At 42.7% G+C, this 22672-nt stretch overlaps 1 protein-coding gene across 1 annotated transcript in view; it reads right to left on the bottom strand.

The window, feature by feature from the left end:
• Positions 1-22672, bottom strand: part of LOC138970668 (vesicular glutamate transporter 1-like) — a 221942-nt gene that overhangs the window by 16560 nt on the left and 182710 nt on the right. The window contains exons 8-11 of the mRNA XM_070343138.1: positions 20349-20482; positions 16452-16601; positions 11049-11178; positions 1941-2051 (exon numbers count right to left, since the gene is read on the bottom strand). Coding sequence (XP_070199239.1) covers positions 1941-2051; positions 11049-11178; positions 16452-16601; positions 20349-20482 — 525 coding nt within the window. The remainder of the gene's footprint in view (positions 1-1940; positions 2052-11048; positions 11179-16451; positions 16602-20348; positions 20483-22672) is intronic.

The raw sequence follows: 22672 nt of genomic DNA, 5'->3' as shown, positions 1-22672 counted from the left end.
GTCTCACTTTCGGGGGCCCGGGTAGCTCAGGTGGTAGAGCACTGGACTTGTGATCGAGAGGTCGCTGGTTCGAATCCGGGCCGGGACGGACACGGGTCAACTTTATGTGCAGACCCAGAGACGGTATCCCGTGTCACCACAATGGCACGTTAAAGATCTTGGTCATTCTACCTTAAGTGCAGATGGCTGATACCACCTAAACACGCACACATCAAAAGCCGTGAGGGCGTAAAACTCGAATCGTATAAACCAATTCATGTCCAATATAGGCAATTAAGACCTGACGGACAATAAGCCCCTTACAATTTACTTTTTTACTGTCTCACTTTCAACGCTTTTGATTTTTCCTCAGGGGCACGGGACGTTAACATACACACTGGGCTATATATAAACTTGTTTTTGCGACAACCTTACACCAATTTAGAACGCCACACAAAGAGGCATTTTAGGTAGTTTTCACCACTTAGGATGTTTGTCTCCCCTTGGTCTAACCGAACACTCTTGCAACGATAGTCAAGAGGCCTTTGAATAGAATGTAACAAGGCAATCATTCTTTGCAACACGGGACAATGGAAAACGGTTCCTTCATTGTGAACAATGAATGATTCTTTTTGGGTGAATAATGTGGACAGTTTTCGCTTGCCACAACCTCAGGGACAATTTTTGGTATAGAACACATTTTTTTCTCAAGCAGAATGGTGTTTTGAAGAGAGAGAGAGAGAGAGAGAGAGAGAGAGAGAGAGAGAGAGAGAGAGAGAGAGAGAGAGAGAGAGGGAGAGGGAGAGAGAGAGAGAGTGAGAGAGAGAGAGAGGGAGAGAGAGAGAGAGAGAGAGAGAGAGTGAGAGAGAGAGACAGAGAGAGAGAGAGAGAGAGAGAGAGAGAGAGAGAGAGAGACAGACAGAGAGACAGAGACAGTGCGCGAAGTATGGCCGTGCGTGTGAGCTTGCGTGAATGTGTGTGTGTGTGTGTGTGTGTGTGTGTGTGTGTGTGTGCGTGCGTGCGTGCGTGTGGTTGTGTCTATGCGCGCGTATGTGCACGCGTGCATGCGCTCGCGCGCGCGACGTGTGTATGTGTGTGTGCGCGCGCGCGAGTGTGTTGATGGAAAAGGAATGGAGTGGGAGAGGTCTGTTTGATTAGAACTGGAAAGCTTGCAATGAAGCAGGAAATGGGACGGCCGCAACGACAGGCAGCCAGGGAATCCAGCTGCCACTTTTCAAAATTATAACCACTGTCACTTTTTTATCCCTTCTTCTTTTCTTCCTCTCTTCTTCTTCTTCCTCCTTCCGGCTTTGTCTCTTTCCTCTTCACACGCCCTTGCTTCAGACTTTCACGCCGCCACACTCTCCAAAAAATTAAAGCTAGCTTGAGGAAGAAGGCAGCGTAAAAATAGTTCTGTAATGGGCAGATAATTTTGAAAAGTGTTTTTTGACTCAAATGTCCAAATTGCCAACCCTCGTTGACGTTTTTGTACTGGGAGGTTTGCCGCGGAAGAATAAAATGGAAAAGCTTTTCGTCCCTCTCTCTCGCACAGTTCGTTGCTTTTCCCATGCACATTTTTCAATTTCCCACATGACTGCTTCCGGTGTGAAGAGTCGATGGAGCACGTGTTTGCTGAAAACGTGGGTCTAAAAATCAAACGGCTTTTTGCTCAGTTGATAAATGGTATGTCGGGGTTGGAATGAAGTTTCAGCGCGTTGCGCTTCATTTTTACATTTAGTCAAGTTTTGACTAAATGTTTTAACATAGAGGGGGAATCGAGACGAGGGTCGTGGTGTATGTGCATGTGTGTGTGTGTCTGTGCGTGTGTGTGTGTAGAGCGATTCAGACTAAACTACTGGACCGATCTTTATGAAATTTTACATGAGTGTTCCTGGGTATGAAATCCCCAGACGCTTTTTTTTCATTTTTTCTGACAGACTCTACAAGCTCGTTTTGCTTACCGGAGATGGCGAATCCACTGAAGCCGACGGCGATGGTGAGACAGACGATGGAGGTGGCCGTGTCGCGGGCAAATCCCACACCAAGCAGGAACACGGCTTCCATGCCGAAACCTGAAACACAGAAACCATGCCTTTGCAATGACCATCAGGCAAAAACAAAAACAAAAACAAAAAAACCAACATATTTTGTGTGTGTGTGCCTCACGCCAACACCATATAGGAACGCTGTTTTGTTCAGGCACCTTGAATGAAAGATTAATTTCTTAAATCAGACAGGCTACGCACCTTGATAAGAATACTGACACCTGAAAATATCCCAGTCGGCTTCAGATACAGTAGAACCCCCGTTTTAAGACCTATAGAATTCATTTAATTCATTGTATGAGATATTGTTAATTGTTGTTATTTATTTGAATAAAATTGTTTGGGGAAAAAAAAAAGAAAAAAAAAGACCTATAGAAATCTGAAAAAATCAGGTCTTAAAAAGGAGGGAGTCTTAAAATGGGGGTAAATTTACAGAAGTTATGAACAAGAAAAACTGATAAAACAGTCTTAAAAGGGAGGGAGTCTTAGATTAGGGGGAGGGGGTGTGTGAAACGGGAGGTTCCACTGTAATCTTAAGACGAATCAGCGACTAAAATAATAATTGGTCGCAAGTCGATAAAAGAAGGAATAAAAGTACGCGAGCCGGTCATAACAAGGAGGTCAAAAGTACGATGCCAATCTCTGAGAGGTGAAGCAGAAAGTATTCCATCATCAAGAGATCGCGGCAGAGTTAAGTCCCCCCTTCCACAGATCAAAAGGCACCAAGAACTAATCGAAGGGGTCATACAGAGTCAGACACCCCGAGAACAGGACAAAGTAGGCTACTACGTCATCCTGTGACGACATAACTATGCGCTCATTGTCATCCGCCAACGGGGTCGACGTCATTAGCACTTTGCAAGGGACCTCTTTAGGGGAAAGTCGAGGGGCTCAGTGTCTACTATAGCGACGGCTTGGCCTCTGCCAGGAACAGTATTATGAGATAAATTCCGGGCTGTCTGGGACACGAGAGCCAGAGAGGGAGAGGAAGAGGGGGGCAGAAAGGGAGAGAGAGAGAGAGAGAGAGAGAGAGAGAGAGAGAGAGAGAGAGAGAGAGAGAGAGAGAGAGAGAGAGAGACGCACACACATGCATACACACACATGCATACACACACCCACACGCACGTACATACACACACACACACATAAACACACACATAGGCTACACACACCCCCACACGCCCACACACCCACATAGGGGAAGGGCTCCTAATATGGACCGGATCCTAATATGGACCACCTCCTGTTCTGACAAACTAACGGCGCTAGAGCGCTCAAAAAAGTTTTATTCGCTGTATTCACCCTCTCTGGATAACTTGCACATGTCAAAACAGTTGCAGAAACAGAAATCGCAAAACCGTTAGGCTTTTTTTTTTTTTTTCACTTTTGGCAGCGTTCACTCTAAATTTACCGCCTAAAATGGACTCGTCTCTGTCCACAGCCAAAGCTTTTATCACACAAAAATTGCTAAATATGACAGCTATAACCGTATTTGTTACATTTTAGCAGTGTTGACCCCGAGTTTCTACTGCAAACATAAAAATAATAGCAAAATCTCAAAGTATGTGCGAGTCCCCTAATATGGACCACCTTCAACAAATCGAAGAAAATAAAAGCTAAAGGCTATTTTCATTAATTCATTAAAAAGCTTGCTGGAAATAACCTATAACTAGCCCTCGAGATTTAAAAAAAATGCAACAAAAAGTCTTCTTTTCGTGGAAGTTGATAATTTCACTTATTTTCACCCTGTTTTTGATAAGCTTCTTTAGTTTCCTGGTGTGCTTCAAATAATGCTCTCATCAACCCGAAACAGATAAATCTAGAGCATATTTTAATTAGGCTGACTTGTACACTAAGTTGTATCATGTTATTTTGATATATAGGGGGCTTTTTACAGTGATTCGTGAAGGCCGCTTCACTAGTCCATATTAGGCGCCCAGGCTCCTAATATGGACCCTTTGTGATTTTTTCTGTATTTAATTTTTGCTGAATGTCTATCAAAGCTATTTCACTCTAATTAGGCCTAACGGTTAACATAAGAGAGAAGGACTAGCAAACACAAAATGAAACGTCTTCGCAAGAAAACAAGCTAGTTATCAGAAAAAGTGGTCCATATTAGGAGCCCTTCCCCTACAAACACACACACATAAACACACACACCCACCCACCAACACCCACATCCCCCCCACACACACATGCGTGTGTTTGTCAAATACATGTTCTAGCGAAGAGCATTCCAGAATGTGCACAATATGTTGGCTATTGTTCTTAAAATCATTGTTTGTTTTTCTGTTTATTTGTTTGTTTGTTTGTTTGTTTGTTTAGCATCTTCCTCTGAAATGCCATTGCTTCCAGGCCCTCCCGGCATTAGCAAAGAAATACAAAAAACAAAATAAAACCGAAATGAAGTTTGCGCTTTTTTCATTTTCTCTTTCCTTTTGGCTACAACGACTTATTAGAGAACACACTGTATTAAAAACAAGACAAAAGCACGCCCACCTACTAATATAACTTCGTCCTAAATAACACATTGATCAGGTTCTGCCGTATAGTCTCAAGCTCCGTTTCCAATGTCGTTAATCACAGTCCGGGCTTCCGACATTTTCATTTCATTTACGCAATCAAAAGACCTCAAATGCTCGCAGTCGGGCTTTATTTAAAGCCACAAAAAGCCATTTTTGAGAAGTTTTCTCCGACTTTTATTTTCATTCGTTAGAGGCCAGATTCCCAGCAATTGAATAACAGGAGGGGGACAAAAAGGGGACGCTATCGGAGGATCAATAGACGAGTCTCTCTCTTGGAGCTGCAGGATAGCATTCACAGACACGTTGGCAGGGACAGCTCTGTGTGGGCGATCCTTTAGATCAGAAGCAATTAAATAATTGAAAACTCGCTCCATGACTTTAAGGCAGATGGATTGGTTTTTCTTTTTGTTCTTGCTTTCTGCAACCCTCCTACTTACTCTCTCTCTCTCTCTCTCTCTCTCTCTCTCTCTCTCTCTCTCTCTCTCTCTCTCTCTCTCTCTCTCTCTCTCTCTCTCTCTCTCTCTCTCTCTGCTTTCGTTTGGCGCAGGGAAGGTGATAGATAGAGACCGTGCTTCGAGGTGGGAGATGAGTTGGGAGAGGTGTTCGTGTGTCTCGCTCGTCCAGACTGATCCCCAGACTCTAAGCAGAAGCATGGACAAGGTGGGGGGGGGGGGGGGGAGAGAGAGAGAGAGAGAGAGAGAGAGAGAGAGAGAGAGAGAGAGAGAGAGAGAGACAGAGAGAGAGAGAGAGACAGAGACAGATAGAGAGAGAAAGAGAGAGAGAGAGAAAGAAAGAGAGAAAGAGAGAGGGAAGGAGAGAGAGAGGGAGAGAGAGAGAGACAGAGAGAGAGAGGGAGAGAGAGACAGAGACAGAGATAGACAGAGAGAGAGAGAGAGAGAGGGAGAGAGAGAGAGGCACACACACACACACACGAGAGAGTCTGTGTGTCTATGGGAGAGAGGGGGGAAAGAGACAGAGAAAAAAAAAGAGAGAGAGAGGGGGGTTGTGTGTATAGCCAGCATATTTTTCCCCTGATACTCATTTTCCAGGAGAAAAGTACAATCGAACACAGAAAAAAGAGTTATTAAGGAAACACTCAGCTTTCCTCCGTAAGGCGAGATCGAATTCAACGTCAAGTCTTAAGTTCACACACCTATATGTATGCTTTTGGTATGAAACCGAAACTTATTTAGCTTTCAACCCACGAAATAAAACTGAGAGGCAGCTGTAAAAAAAGAGTTATTAAGGAAACACTCAGCTTTCGTCCGTAAGGTGAGATCGGTGTCAACGTCAAGTCTTAAGTTCACACACCTATGTATGATTTTTTTTGATGAAACCGAAACTTATTTAGCTTTCAACCCACGAAATAAAACTGAGAGGCAGCTGTAAAAAAAGAGTTATTAAGGAAACACTCAGCTTTTCTCCGTAAGGCGAGATCGGTTTCAACGTCAAGTCTTAAGTTCACACACCTATGTATGATTTTTTTTGATGAAACCGAAACTTATTTAGCTTTCAACCCACGAAATAAAAGTGAGAGGCAGCTGTACTTCCTGACAGTCACGTCCTTCATTGAACGAGACAAACGTCCACTCGACTAGAGGCTAATCTCATCAGATCTCCTTTCATGTCTGAGGATTTTTATTTTGGAAATTGAAACCCACGACTAGACTGATAGAAGTGGCACTCAAAGGGGGGACCCCATGTGGTGAATCGAGGAATGTGATCGAAAAAATAAAAGTGCGGTAACTTGATAGCCTCTTCACGAAAACGGAGACTTTATGGCATTCCTCTCAGCTTCGGCTTGAGTCTGGTCACGACTATTTCTGCGTTCGATATTCACTTTTGTGGATATAGAAGTATTTTGTTGATAAAGTTCGTGGTAACGGAATACGCTACAAAACTTTTTCTTCTTCACGTTGAACCCACATTCGCCCACACGTTAGGGGAGAAAACTCTTCTCTTTTTCACATTTATTGTGCGTATCACGGACGTCGTAGCATGATACCAAATGCGAGGCAGTGCATTTCCGAGTGTTCTGCATACATGTTATAAGTGTTGTTTTTTCCCTCCTGTATCTTCAACGTCTATTTAAGTCCTCAATCTTCTCAAAAACATACTGTCATGGAAAAAAAAGGAATAATTTCCAAACGTACATGTTCTGTAAAGCAAGCGTTTCATCCAAATAGGGAAAAAGAAAACTAATTTCACGACGCACAGGTCCTATAGTCTTGTCTGGGTTACTATGCTCCGGCATGGACATTTTCTTGTTCTTTTCTTGCGTCTTGCAACCTCTTTCTCGATCTCGTGTACTTTCTTTTCAGAAATGCCTATCTCAGGACGTGCTTCTTTCAAGAACTGAGCCTCAAGTTCACGACCTTGCCGTGAAGACGAAACGGAGAAAGGTTTGTGAAGAGGTTAGACAAACCTTGCACGTAGTAATCTCCCTTACAAAGTAGGGGAGACCGGGGCTAGTCCGCCCCCGGGGCACATCCGTCTTTGTCTGTTTATTCTTACGTTTGCCACCTTTTAGTCTTTCACACCATGTGAGAATGGTGTCCCTACTTCCCGCCATATCCTGCAAAAGTTCAGAGGTTGCGAGCCCATATATCGTGAGTACAGATCACAAAAAGTGTTTTTCTTCATTTTTGTAACAATAATGCATAGCAGTTGACTTAGGTTTTGATGCATTACCTCTGAGAACAAATACTTAGTCTTGGTGTCGAGTGAAAGTGCGTTAATTAAGGTCGAGTTCTGACGAAAGTTTTGCTTCTTCCTTCCCATGTTGTGCTCGCTATCTGGCACTAGAGTTGCCTGCCCGTGCGGGGGCAAGTCCGCCTATTTGTCATGGGGCAAGTCCGCCATGAAGAATGTGCAGGTGTGGGAAACAGTCCAGTTTACACCTGCCATAACTGTGATTCTGATGGTGACTCCATCTATTCTCGATGGTAAAGATTGCAGATTCATGTCTAAAAAAGACTGACGCCGATTTGTGTTACATTCTTTCGACATTCTTTTGTATTTTGTCATTGGCATTTTTGAACCTAAATATTGAAGGGAATTAAAAAAGCTTTCCCACTGATCGGGTGCTTGTTTGACTGACTGTGTGTGCGTGCGTGCGTGTGTGTATAAAGCTTGCCCACTACTAGTCTTGTACCTACTATGGGATGAGAGCGGCGGACTTGCCCCACCCTGTAGGCGGACTTACCCCGACTTGGGGCAAGTTCGCCTACGTTAGGGTAGGTCTACTTAAAGCAGTATGTACAACAAATGTTCATGCGCACATAAAAACTGTCTGCACATTGATATCAGCTACACATTTGTCTTGATGTAAAATAAAAAATCAGTCTTCTAGTTCATCAAACTCGCCAGTTATGCTACCAAAAGCATAAAAGTAGGCGGACTAGCCCCGGTCTCCCCTACAGTGTTTCTGCTTCTGCGCAGGCGGAAGTTGGCGCGGCTCGCAGCGACCTGCTAATGGCTACACCGAAACCCGATTCACACAAGTTCATGCGTTTCGTGTGGTTATTCCGTTTTTATTCTGTAAGCGGTTTTTACGCTGTGTGGAGTTGCGCACTACGATGATCAAGGTGATTAAGCGAATTACCTGATCGATTTACTTTTAGTCTTCTTCTTCTGCGTTCGTGGGCTGAAACTCCCACGTACACTCGTGTTTTGTTTGCACGAGTGGAATTTTACGTGTATGACCGTTTTTTACCCCGCCATTTAGGCAGCCATACGCCGTTTTCGGAGGAATTACTTTTAGTGTTGTGTGCAGGTTTTTGCTCTGATCAACATACTCGCAAAAAAAAGAAGAGAAGAACACCCTCACAAGGTCTGACTTTTAAAGTCAGTAATAATAGTAAAAGAACGATTTTTTTTGTTTACTCTGATTTCCTGTACATTAGTGTGTGTGTGTGTGTGTGTGTGTGTGTGTGTGTGTGTGTGTGTGTGTGTGTGTGTGTGTGTGTGTGTGTGTGTGTGTGTGTGTGTGTGTCGTTGCCATGTAAAGGGATTTCCTCATAAACGTGAAGAAGTGTGTGAAAGACAGAGAGAGAGAGAAAATGAGAAAGAGGCAGACAGAGAGATAGAAAAAAGAGAGACAGAGATCAAGGTCGATTGGAAGTTCTGTGAAGAAAACATAGTTACAAGGAACAATCCATTCCAGTCGAATGCAAAACAAATCTTACTGTTAATCTAAATTAATTCTCGTGTGTACAAACTAGCATGGAAATGATCAAATACAGTGACTCCTTATCAAACGGGAACGAGGCGACATTTTCGAAAGAGAACCCACAAAACAAACTCGGTTCCATTTAACATGGCGGCCGTAAAACAAACGCAGAACAGTAAAGCAGTTTGGAGGTGGCCCGTCTTCGCGCGAGTCATGCAGATTGATAAAAGAATGAGCTATGAGATCGTAAAAAACCCCAACCCAACGGCTTTCCGTCTCTGTAAAGTGAACATCAACCTGGCAAAAAAATAACCCCCACACGCACAAAAACACACAATGAACAAAACAACTAAGAACAAATTAAAATAAAAACAAGAACAAACAAACATACGAACAAACAATTCGCAGTTGTTTCTCTCCATCCATCGACGACAAAGAAGACAAAAACGTCATCCTTTTCTATTTTTGTCACGTCGAATTGTAGACTTCCGCAAGAATGGCCCAATCTGTATATTTAACATTTAGCAGATCTGTGTTTTGATACAAGGTTGAAAGTTACTGCTCAAAACTGTACGAACCATAAATAGAATGTCTCCTGAGGTATAAAGCAGACGATCAAAACTGTACGAACCATGAATAGAATGTCTCCTGAGGTATAAAGCAGACGATCAAAACTGTACGAACCATGAATAGAATGTCTCCTGAGGTATAAAGCAGACGATCAAAACTGTACGAACCATGAATAGAATGTCTCCTGAGGTATAAAGCAGACGATCAAAACTGTACGAACCATGAATAGAATGTCTCCTGAGGTATAAAGCAGACGATCAAAACTGTACGAACCATGAATAGAATGTCTCCTGAGGTATAAAGCAGACGATCAAAACTGTACGAACCATGAATAGAATGTCTCCTGAGGTATAAAGCAGACGATCAAAACTGTACGAACCATGAATAGAATGTCTCCTGAGGTATAAAGCAGACGATCAAAACTGTACGAACCATGAATAGAATGTCTCCTGAGGTATAAAGCAGACGATCAAAACTGTACGAACCATGAATAGAATGTCTCCTGAGGTATAAAGCAGACGATCAAAACTGTACGAACCATGAATAGAATGTCTCCTGAGGTATAAAGCAGACGATCAAAACTGTACGAACCATGAATAGAATGTCTCCTGAGATATAAAGCAGACGATCAAAACAAAACTGTACGAACCATGAATAGAATGTCTCCTGAGGTATAAAGCAGACGATCAAAACAAAACTGTACGAACCATGAATAGAATGTCTCCTGAGGTATAAAGCAGACGATCAAAACAAAACAAAACCCACATACAAAACAAGGAACCGATTTGTCAGCCACAAAAACGAATAACAAAAACAACCCGTAAAACAAAAGCGTTATTTCATGTACGTTATACTTGACCAAAAAAGAAAATCAATGAAGTGCAAAGGACCCCCCAGGCCAGTCTCCCCCAACCTGCTATTGTTTTGTGGTCACGGAGGGTAAGCAAAACACTTAAGCAGATTGTAGAGTTATCCCATCTCATCAGATTGCTGGGCTATTCCCTCTCATCCGCAGTTTCCTGATGGCTACCGTTTCTTTTCTCCCTATGTGGGCGGCTATTTCCTGATATTTTTTTTATAGGTCTGTCTTTTTGTGTACGACTCAGAAATGTATGGGTGATGTGATTGTAATAATCTGAGAAATATACAGGAGGTGGGTGGGTGGATGGTGGGGGGTGGGGGGCAGGGAGGTTGGGTGGGCTGTGCGCGTGTGTACGTGTGAGTTTGTTGTTGTAAGAATGAGCAAACCACCAAATGCCTGGTGGCTACGTAGTTTCCGGTTTTTCTACTGTGTTGATAGGTTTTCAACAATTCATATCGTCTTATGACTCCCGGGCAAATCATCTGTAAGAGTTAAATTCATTCGCAGAGCTTGATAAATATCTGTACAATAGTGTCGTGGTAGTCCCTGCGTACACACACACATACACACACGTACACACACACGCACGCACGCACGCACACACACACCAACACACGTACACTTTGTTCCTCCTCCACCCCCTCACGCCAATAGAAATAGACGAACTCGGTTTTTGAAAGAGTAAATTCTCTTGCTGTTATTGAGACAAACTTTCCAAACGTGCTCCTTGTCCACGTGTTTCACTAGTAAATGGCCTTTACTGTCACGTGGAAAACTTTGCCTAAAGAAAAGCAAGAGTGTTAACTCTTTCAAAACCCGACAGAGTTATTTCAGAAAAAAATCGTCTTCTCACAAGTTCTGCTAGACAAACTCACTCACTACAAAAATAGACTCACCGCCGCAGTTGAAGATCTTCCGGACGACTGTGGTTGTGGTAATGTTGCGTCTGAGGTAGTCCGCGATCTGTCCGCCAATGGGGACGATGATTGCCATGACGAGATGGGGCAGTGCCGACAGTATCCCGCTCTGTCAATCACACAACAATCATCACGTCAATCTCGGCAACAATAGTGACGTTTACCATGACGTCAATAATACAAGAATAAACGTCATAATGTCGATCAAACAGCAATCGTCACGAAAATCTCGGCGACAATAGTGACGTTTATCATTACGTCAAAAAAGAAAAAGAATAAACGTCATAACGTCGATCAAACAGAAATCATAACATCAATCTCGGCAACAGTAATGACGTTTACCATGACGTCAATGATAAAAGAATAAACGTCATAACATCAATTACACACACATGATCACGTCAATCTCGGCAACAATAGCGACGTTTATCCTAACGTCAATAAAAAAAGAATAAACGTCATAACGTAAATCACACAGCAATCGTCAACCATGACAACTGCCATGATGTTTATTATACAATTGTGACGTCAATCACACAACATTTATGACGTCAATCATGGCAATAGCCATGATGTTGATCATACAGTTATGACGTTAATCACATAATACTCATGCCGTCAATCATTGCGACAATCATTGTGACGTTTATCATACATTTATGACGCCAATCATGCCAGCATTCATGCCGTTTATCTACAATTATGGCGTCCATCACACAGCACTAATGACGTCAATCTAAGCAACAATCATTGTGACAAAAACTCGCAGCCCCAATAAACACGGAATGAGACATAAAAAAAAGCTTTATCAGCAAAAACGACCGATGAAAAAAAGCGAGAGAGATAAACAAAAAGAATTCTCTGCATCACATCAGAACTTTTATCACATGCAAAAAAGGTATGAGTTGAACGTGTGTTGACAGGCAGTATCGGAAAACTCGCAGCCCCAATAAACACAGTATGAGACCCAGAAAAAACCCAACTATCAACAATACGACAGATGATAAAAACTGTGCAAGACACCCCCCCTCCCCCCCAACAACAAAACAAAATTTAAAACAAAAAGACAAGAAAAAAATTCTACATGACACCATAGCTTTTATCACACGCGAGACACGAATGAGTTAGACGTGTGTCGACAGGCAGTATCGGAAAAATCGCATCCCCAATTAACACAGTATGAGACCTAGAACTCAGCACTTTAAGCAAAAACGACGAATGATAAAAAGTGTGCAAGACACCCCCCCCCAAAAAAAAAAACCCACCACACACACACACAAAAACACACACAAAAACACAACCCTCCCCCCCAAAAAAAAAAAACCAATAAAAAAACCCAATAAAAAAAAAACGAAACAAAACAATAACATCACATCATAACTTTCATCACACGCGAGAAAAGAATGAGTTAAACGTATGTTGACAGGCGGTATCGAAAAACTCGCAGCCAAATTAAACACAGTATGAGACCCGGAAAAAAACCCCACTATCAGCAAAAATAACGGATAAAAAAAGTGTGCGAGAAAAAAAAGAAAAAAGACAGAGAACAAAAAGTCTAAATCACACCATAATTTTTATCACACGCAAGAAACGAATGAGTTAAACATGTGTTGACAAGCGGTATCGGAAAACTCCTAGCCCCAATAAACACTGTGATGAGACTAGACGCCCTAACGCGCGAAAAAAAACAAAACGCCTGTGAAAAAAAGTAGCCGGGTCCGCCCGACAACGCCAGCCCAGATCCCCCATGGCTCTCGACTTTCTTTTCCTGACAGATCGAATCGACGAGGCGCGAAAAACTGACCTCCCAAAGGGTCAGCTCGCGCGATTCACGTGCGTTGACCTCCCTGTGCACAGTGTCGCTGTCTGTTGGTGGCAGGTTGGTTCGCTTTGTCGCATTGTCTCGCCAGTCTTTGTGTACCGAGCAAACACAAGAAGCTGTTTTGTCGGTGAAAGGCCTTGGTACCGGAGAAGTTTAAATGAAACTGGGATCGAATGGCTGAAATTTGGTAACGGGTAAAATTGTCGGTGTGTCGCGGGTATTGAAACACGAGAGAGAGTTCATTTTGGTGCCTAGTTCTCCAAGGAATCAACGGTCAGTTCTGTAAGAAATCAAGAACTGTGGTTAGTTCTGTGTACTACGTATCACGATCAATGCTAGCAAGTTTGTGTGACTTAAACAAAAATGTAATAGGTTCATACATATATACAATAAAAAAAAGACAAGACAAACATTCAGAAGAGAGGACAAATAGCCCCTTAATCAAGCCTGTCCTTAATCAAGCCTGTCCTTAATCAAGCCTGTCCTTAATCAAGCCTGTCCTTAATCAAGCCTGTCCTTAATCAAGCCTGTCCTTAATCAAGCCTGTCCTTAATCAAGCCTGTCCTTAATCAAGCCTGTCCTTAATCAAGCCTGTCCTTAATCAAGCCTGTCATTAATCAAGCCTGTCCTTTATCAAGCCTGTCCTTAATCAAGCCTGTCCTTAATCAAGCCTGTCCTTAATCAAGCCTGTCCTTAATCAAGCCTGTCCTTAATCAAGCCTGTCCTTAATCAAGCCTGTCCTTAATCAAGCCTGTCCTTAATCAAGCCTGTCCTTAATCAAGCCTGTCCTTAATTGAGCCCGAAGTCGACTACGCGAAGTCTTTTCACCAAAAACTCAGAGCTAAAGCTTTGCATGGTCGACTTTTTCTTGATAACTAAAGTACTGTTCACACGGCAGACTTTCAACCAACTTTTCCCCAACTTTAGTCATTTGAAAATCTTTCCCGAGTCATCGAGGCCAAGTAGGCGAAAAATCTGCCATGTGAACGGCCCCAGCGATTTAGGTACGATTTAGGCCTGATTCAGCAGCGACTCCAAAACTCAGTTGAGCACTGCTCGACTTGTCAAAGATTTTGCGCAGACTTTTCTTATCGCGATTACTGATAGGTTAGCCCTAGCCAACCCACGCTAATGCAGTTACTTCCCTACCCCGGAAAACAACGAAGACGACCGGACAATCCTGAATGGTACAGTATGGCGAGAATCGCCGCTTAAAACTAGTTTGCGCGTTTGTGCTGTTAACATGGGCAGCGATTTTGATTTGACTTGCCACCGACTAAAATCGCTTGAAAGTCTGGGGAAAGTTGGTTGCAAGTCAGCCATGTGAACAGCATTTAATGCTCACCATTACCAAACACACCGAGGTAAGAAAGAACTTGCACCAAATGTGTATCACATGACATAGGTGATGAATTCCATTATTTATTTGTCTGTGATTTTTTCAAAGAAGAAAGAGCTGAGTTGTTACCACCTTACTATTGTACAAAACATAATGCACTTAAATTTAAAAAGTTGTTTGCTACTAAGAAAAAGAAATTGCTAAAGAATATTTTGGACTTTATTAATAGAATTTGTAACAGTTTTTCATAATGTTTATTTTTTATGTTTTTATTTATTTATTTTTAAAAAAATTTTATTTATTATATTAGCATATATCATGATTGTATTGATTGTATTTATAGTTCAAAATGCCCCCATGGGTTATGGACTAATAAACTTGAACTTGAACTTGAACTTGAGCAAGTGCAGACACTCATGCTCACTGTTTTGTCGGCTTCTCATCGTGTTTGCCACGCATAACGATTACCTATTCAACATTCCTTCCTCGTGGATCTTGCTGACGTCAAAGTCAACAAAAGCCTTCATTAAAGGTGACAATATTTTTGCTGTGGTGTTAATTCGGGATGTTTTCTCCTTAGTTTCGATTGATGTGCAGCGAAAGGTCGTCGTCTTATTAGAGCGACATTCATAACATCACGGAAAATGGCAGAGAAATAAACGGTCACGATGGTAAAAAAACAACATCCGAACACTCGTTCAAAACACCACGAGTGTACGTGACAGTTTCAGCCCAAGCAGAAGAAAAAGAAGCTCACGGAAAATATACAGGTGACCTTTCAAATAAAGCCATTCGATTGTTTCTAAAAATGAACCCGTGAAGTATTCGTCAATGAAGGATTGAGCAAGAGATTGAAATAACAAGATATAAACAAGGGCGAACTAAGCAGCCTAACGAGAGATGCTGTCAAACAATGTGTCCAAAGAATCATGTATCATGAAAGTGCACATACAGACAAAAGATGTACTCTGCAAGAAAGAAAGAGAGAGAGAGAGAGAGAGAGAGAGAGAGAGAGAGAGAGAGAGAGAGAGAGAGAGAGAGAGAGAGAGAGAGAGAGAGAGAGAGAGAGAGAGAGAGAGAGAGAGAGAGAGAGAGAGAGAGAGAGAGAGAGAGAGAGAGTGTTAGACGCAATTAAGATTGACAGAAATACAGAGACGTCCAGGTAGATCTATATACGAAACTAGGCATTATTACGACCCATCAACCTACCATCTAACCAACCATCCATACGCCGTCGTTGACTATTACAGCTGTACATTCAAGACAACAAGACCTAGCGGTAAGGCGTCCGCCCCGTGAGCGGAGGGTCGTGGGTTCGAACCCCGGCCGGGTCATACCTAAGACTTTAAAATTGGCAATCTAGTGGCTGCTCCGCCTGGCGTCTGGCATTATGGGGTTAGTGCTAGGACTGGTTGGTCCGGTGTCAGAATAATGTGACTGGGTGAGACATGAAGCCTGTGCTGCGACTTCTGTCTTGTGTGTGGCGCACGTTAAATGTCAAAGCAGCACCGCCCTGATATCACCCTTCGTGGTGGACTGGGCGTTAAGCAAACAAACAAACAAACCATTGCACAGACTCGCTCAGTCAACGCAATAATTATGTATCAGAACTGGACCTAGTGTATGAGAGGAAGGGGCTTCCAAGATGAAGTAAGGGCACAGGGGATGGCCAGGTGAGGGTCTTGCTGCTGTTGAAATTTAGTATTTGAAAGGAGTATTTTGTGTCTCTCCTTTAGAAACAAATGAAAGGATTAGGTAAACAAAAGGTAAAGGGTTAGGGGGTGACTTCCGGAATTTACGTCCCCCCTCCTCCCCTCCCCCTCCTATATCCAAGCCTTATGTATCGCAATCATACAAAAGCGAAACACAATCTTACATCAAGAATCTTAAACACACGAGGCAGAGCGCTATCTAGAGATCAAATCACCAAAGGGAAGTAAGCGCTCTTAATGCATACGACATGTGTAATGGAGTAAGCGAGAGTTATACGGAACCAACCTCCTGGCACCCGAGTGAATAACAAGCATTGAAATGAACAAGCGACTTTCATCCTCAATGATGAACTGTCATATCAAGAGGATGAAAGTCGCTTGTTCATTTCAATGCTTATCATTGGTGCCAGGAGATTGGCCCTCCGTATAACTCTAGCTTACTCCATTACAGATGTCGTATACATTTAGAGAGCTTACTTCCCTTTGGTGATTTGAGTACACAATCTTACAGCGTCAATGTTGAAGCCGAAGACCTCCTCGAAGTAAGCCGGCTGAGAAATGATGAGAAGGTAGAAAGTCCAGCTTCGGCAAAAGTTGGCAACCATGATGGCGTATACCGGAAGTGACGTGAAGAAAGCCAACCAAGGAGTTGTCGCCGCCTGATTTAGAGACAAAAAGAGGAAACTTTGAGTTTTTCGTCCTCACGGGATAAACGCCTTTAGGGGCACCTGAGACGAAAGATAAGACAAGTTAAAAAGACACCATAATAAGACGTATTATAAACGTACGTACATTTATATTTCTGAAAGTTCAACATTGCACCATAAACTCAAGCACACCAACGCGTTTGTGTGCAGAAGAGCACCCACTTATTATATGTTTACTCGCTGTGTTGTATTTGACTTAAACCTTTTTTTTTCCGCATTATAAATGACTGCGCTGAATACAATCTTGTTTAAAACCATGCTAGCAGATGTTGTATTGTCAGACTTGGTGTACTGAAAACACCTCGAACAATTTGATTGATATCAAACGATCCGGTGTTACAATACTTCCATCAAAGACTTGATTATCTTATTATACTACCACTAGATTACTACTTACTAGTACTAATAATAATACAGATAGTAATATGGCGCAAAACTTAGTATAGTTGTGCGCACCTTACAATCTTGAAACATTGAATACAAATTCAAACAAGAATACACAATTCTAAATGTTTAGAGTTTTTCTTTTTTATATCCAAAGACCGCCACTCCAAAACCCTGGAGCTAAAAAATATTACATATCTTGAAGTGCTCTGAAACGGTTTGTTGGTTGCCAAAGTCCCCTTTGGTGCATTCCAAACAGTTTCAAGGATAAACTTGCGGGACTGCGTGGGCGAGGAAGCAACATATGTCACACGCATTCCTTCTTTGCCACTTCTAAAGCAAACGTGTGCAAGATTGTATGTTACACGCTTTTATGCCGAAATCAATTATTTTGATTAAGCATTTATTTCTGAAAAATGTTACCTTCACATACATTTAGTCACTACCTTAAACACTAATGCTTTTGGTATTCAATTCAAGTGATCACGAACGTAAACAAATGGGTATCAAAGTGTTGTTACATTTTGTTGTGTATTCTGAATAGTGTGCCAACAGGCCTTGGTCAGTCAACCACGTTTTATCTGTGTACTTCGTGTTTGATGGAAAAAGAATAACACCAACCCCGTTCTCCTGTATATATATATATATATATATAGTAGATGAATACCCGCTTCGCCGTGTACCGGCTTCGTCGGGAAGAAGTAGAGCCGAATACCAGGCTGCGCCTGGGACCCGGCTTTGCCAGGTGTACGCCGGCTTTGCCGGCGCACCGCACGGAGGAAGGGAGACAAACGCGGCTGAAAACACTGGAGAAGATAAGGAAGAGTCACTGGGAATGGATCGAGAGAAAAACCAAAATCGGTTCAGCGCTGCGCGCGAAAAACCAAAATCAGTTCAGCGCTGCGCGCTGAGAGCACGTGTTGAAATATCTCATCGATGAGGTTGTGTCCGGGGTGTAGCTGAATAAGGTGTCCAAATTTGAAAAAGATCCACCGAGAACTTTGGCCGTGCATCGCGAACAGACAGACAGACAGACAGACAGACAGACACTAGTCGTATATATATATAGATATATATATATATGAAAGCCACATTTTCTTCTTCATTCAATTTCTGTTTTCAAAAGCTTCGTCAACTTTCCACTTACACGACACGGTCCCTTTACCAAACCCTGAATACGAAAGGTCAAAACAAAACAATAGGTACTACTTTCACTATCGTCGTCTGCAACGAAAACCGAAAATGGCGAAACGCTTTGCTACGTACACAGAGGACGAAATTGCAAACAAAAGATCGAACCTTACACCTGTGACTAGGAAAAGTTGCATAGACAGTTCCGTGCGGATCTTACCACGTATCAACGTACATCCGATGCTCAGAACCTACAGATGGGTGACGCTTTGGCGATTGAGGCTTCGTCTTCAGCTCTAACACGCACGCAGACCGTCAGGCAGGTCTAATCTGCACCAGCGGTGATGGAAGGTTTGGATTTAGAAACACTCGAATGTTACTTCGACAAGATAAACGAACCAAAAGACGAAAGTGTGCCCCAAATTCGGAAAATATTCTTTCAAAACTGCACTGTAAACAACATCAACATCACTGTGAGAAAATGAACAATCCAAACACAACCAGTTCCCCTGTGGAACATTTCGGGTGGACTTTCCCACGACCTGACCTACAAAAATTCTCCGTGTTCGTTCGCGCTTTGCATTCAATCTGTGTTAGTGCGCGCGTGTGTTTGTGTGTTTAGCTTTCGTTGGTGTGTGCTGTTTGGTTAAAAAAAAAGTTAAATTTTTTCATTGAAAGATTCAGAAACGTTGGTTGATACTTTGTTAAATGCATTCAACCAGAAAAAGACACGAAACGCATTGGATCTATCTTCTGCGCGCATGCGTGTGTAGGGTATGTGTGAAAAGGCAATTGTGTTTTCAGTCTTGTTTTGTGCCTGTTATTTCGTCCCCAAAAACTCATTTCTGTCTTTCTATGCCTATGCTGTGAGACATAATCGCTATTACGAGTTAGTCGTGTGACAGAGAGTTTTCTTGCACACTCGACTGCTGCTGTCTCACTTCGGCTACGCCGTCGTGAGACATCTACAGTCTCGTGTGCAAGAAAACTCTCTGTCACACGACTAACTCGTAATAGCGGGTAATATCAATTCAGTAGTTCAGACAATTAAGTTAGCACCGACATCTTTTTCAGCCATGTTCTACAGTTTTGAATTAATGGAACAATTCTCACTTCAGACAACCAAACAGCGACATCTTTGTAAACCATCTGGCAAAGTTTCGAATTACTAGACGCAAAAGGAAAGCTAACAGCGACATCTTCGCCAACCATCTTGCATTCTGGTTCACTTCTTGTTTTAATTAACAGTCATTTCTCTCCCTGGAGCGTCTGTAAAAATCGGTAAGTCTAGCAGCGGAACGAAATTCAGGTGAGGATGGAGCCGTGGATACTGGGACTGGGCGGTGTGAGAGCACACCGGGACAAGGAACAGGTGTAAGGACAGCACACAAAAAAAGAGCAAAAAAACAAAAACCAGTCATTTCATTTTTTTGGGATTTATCTTTTAATATATAACTCATTGTCTCCCAGGTAAGGATATATCCGTACCCACTCATATGGCTCTATCTGACCAGGTACGGATATATCCGATCAGACTGTTAGCTTCAGTCGCTTCCTGTAACGTCCATCATAGACCAAATAGCCTGGACCGCCAACTAGCTCTCTCTCCGCTCTTTCTCTCTATTACGAGGTAGCGGCCACCCCCATTTAGGAACGAAGAGAGGTACAGAAAAGCGTGCTATCTTTCTCAGCGCAACTACTACCCCGCTCTTCTTGGCCTTTCAGAAATCAGGGGGATGTCATATCCGGTGTCGATTGTAAACATGGACGAAGTTGCCGAGGTAAGTTCTGAAAATGCTAAAATAAACTCAGCTAAAGTGCATATGGAACATGTTTTTTGATGAGTTTTGTTAAGTTTAGTTTGGAGTTTTGGAAAATCCAGTTCATTGTCACCTCCCATTGTCACAAATAACTGGAGCGTGCTTTCTTTTCACTGTCTTTCAAACCGGACGCTAAGCGCCCCTGTGAAAATCGAGCGTCGTAACCTCGAAGGGTCACGTGACGAGTTGACGGTCCAGGCTATTTGGTCTATGCGTCCATCTAATGCCTGCATTCCAACGTGTTGATATACAGTTACTACACAGTTACTACAAGTCTGAGTGACCTGCTGCAGCACAGCTGGTCTCGGCTAAAAAAAACCTTGGTCAACATAGGTGGGGTAGAAAGTGTTAAAGGGAGATAAACCTTTGCCGGAGGGCCAGTGTCGCCGATGCTATCCTCGATGTAGATCCTTTCTGCCTCCGAGATGAACGGGTGGCAGGCGGGCTTTTCCCATGAATAGAAATACCAGATGACTGACCAGATCACCCCCATCACACCTGCAAATACAGATTACGGAAATGCTTGTCCATTAATCAAAGAAAGGTCAGGTGTTCAAGGTTCATGAGTCTTTAAACTTTTACTCCATACGCACACAGACATAGCCACCAGATGATAGACTAGATCACACCCAATCACACCTGCAAACAGAGATTACAATGCTCGCCCTTCAGGCACTCGGTCAGGCGTTCAGGGTTTATGATTCTTTTAACTTTTAACCCACAAACACAGACGCCACATTACACCAATCACATCTATAAACAAAGATTACAATGGTCGCTAATCAGGCACCACTCGGTCAGGCGTTCAGGGCTCATGATTCTTTTAACGTTTACTTCACAAATACAGACATAGCCACCAGATGATAGAGCAGATCACCCCATCACTCCTGCAAACAGAGATTACAATGCTCGCCCAATAATCAATCGAAATGTGAAAGTATCGGAAAGGAAACTAGGCACCAGTCGGTCTGGCGTACATTGTTCATGATTATTTTAACTTTTAACCCACAAACCCAGACATCAGACGATAGACACGATCTCACAAATCACACCTGAAAACTAGAGATTACGGTAATCGTTCATTGACCGGTTGAAATGTTAGAATATGGGAAATTTAAGGAAACAGCTATCGTAAAGAGATATGGGCTCATAAATATGGAAGACGTACTGGTTTTATATGATTCTTTTTTATGTGTAACCTAAAAACACTGATCATGAAAACGTGAGAGTAAGTATGAGAGCTTTGCATAATGATGAGACAGTTTGCCTAAACAGACACAAGAGAACTAAAAGAAAGAAAGAAAAAAAAATAAATAAAAAAATAAATAAATATGCAAGACACAAAGAAAGACGGAAAAGCGCACTTTCTCTAAAAGCAATTTTCGGTCTAAGGACCACGAAACAAGAGAACGCATTTGTGCGCTTACTTCAAGAGCCCCTCGCCCTAGTTCCGCCATGTTTACGGTCGTCCCTAAGGGACGTAACTCGTGAAGAGAATGGAGAAAATTCATTACAGTTATCTCTTCTTTATCTCGTCTGCATAGCTCAAGTTGTAATGTGCCAGAGCCGGTTCGCGCGCCAGTCGCTGAGAGAAAAGGGAACGAGGGAGCGAAAAGCTATAAAATATTTTGGAAACAGAGGCAGCCACGTAGACAGAAAGCGCTAAAGGTAATCAATAGAAACACTCAGGTTACCGCCCTTTGGGACGCAGAAATGTCATGCGCATCACTGCGAATACAGCGGCTTGATCAGGGCTAACCGATGACTCAGCGAGAAACCCTCATCCCATGACAATTGTCGCCCAAGGAAGAGAGAAGGGGAAAACACGAGGAGCGAGTTAAGTGGTGTTCACATGGCAGACTTTGTACCAACTTTCCCCAAACTTTCAAACGAGGTTAATCGGCGCTAAGTCAAATCAAAGTCGCTGCCCATGTGAACAGCGCAAACGCTCAAACTAGTTGAAAGCGGCGATTCTGGCAAGACTTGAAGGCCAGTGCGGCTATTGGAGCTACCTCTTAATGCGGTAAGAGCAGTTTGGCTAGAGCTAACTAATCAGTAAGCGCGATAAAAAAAAAGTCTGCGCAACATCTTCGCCAAGTCACGGTCTAGTCTAGCAGTGCTCAACTGAGTTTTGGAGTCGCTGCTAAATCTGCCCTTAATCGTACCTAAATCGCTGGGACCGTTCACATGGCAGACTTTTCGCCGACTTGGCCTTGACGACTCGGGAGCGATTTTCAAACGACAAAAGTTGGTTGCAAGTCTGCCATGTGAACGGCACTTTACGTTTGTTCTTTGCAGTAACGCTTAATGGAATCTGCCTGCGAAGACAAACGAAGGACGTTGTAGCTCCAGAGAATCCCCCATTGCAGCGGAGATGATGGCAAACAGATTGGAAATGAATCGGATCAGCGGGGATAAGCAATCCAATGAACTGGTCTGCTGGTCAATTTAGTTCCTCTTTAAGCGTCCGACACACTCTTTGTTTATTTCACCAGAAAGATACTTTTTTTCTCTCTTTTTTTTCTGAGAAAAGCTTTCTTATCTGTTAATTGTGCGTGTAAATTGTGTTGCTATCTAAGGTAGATGTCACTCTGCTATAATTTTTAAATCTTCTTTCTTCCTTTTCCATTCTTTATTTGTTCTGTGCATGCCTCAGTGGTCATTTAAGTTCCTTTTATAAATAACTCT

This window comes from Littorina saxatilis, linkage group LG7, assembly GCF_037325665.1.
Source record: "Littorina saxatilis isolate snail1 linkage group LG7, US_GU_Lsax_2.0, whole genome shotgun sequence".
In the NCBI taxonomy this organism is placed as follows: domain Eukaryota; kingdom Metazoa; phylum Mollusca; class Gastropoda; order Littorinimorpha; family Littorinidae; genus Littorina; species Littorina saxatilis.
This window is presented reverse-complemented; position numbering and strand designations above follow the sequence as displayed.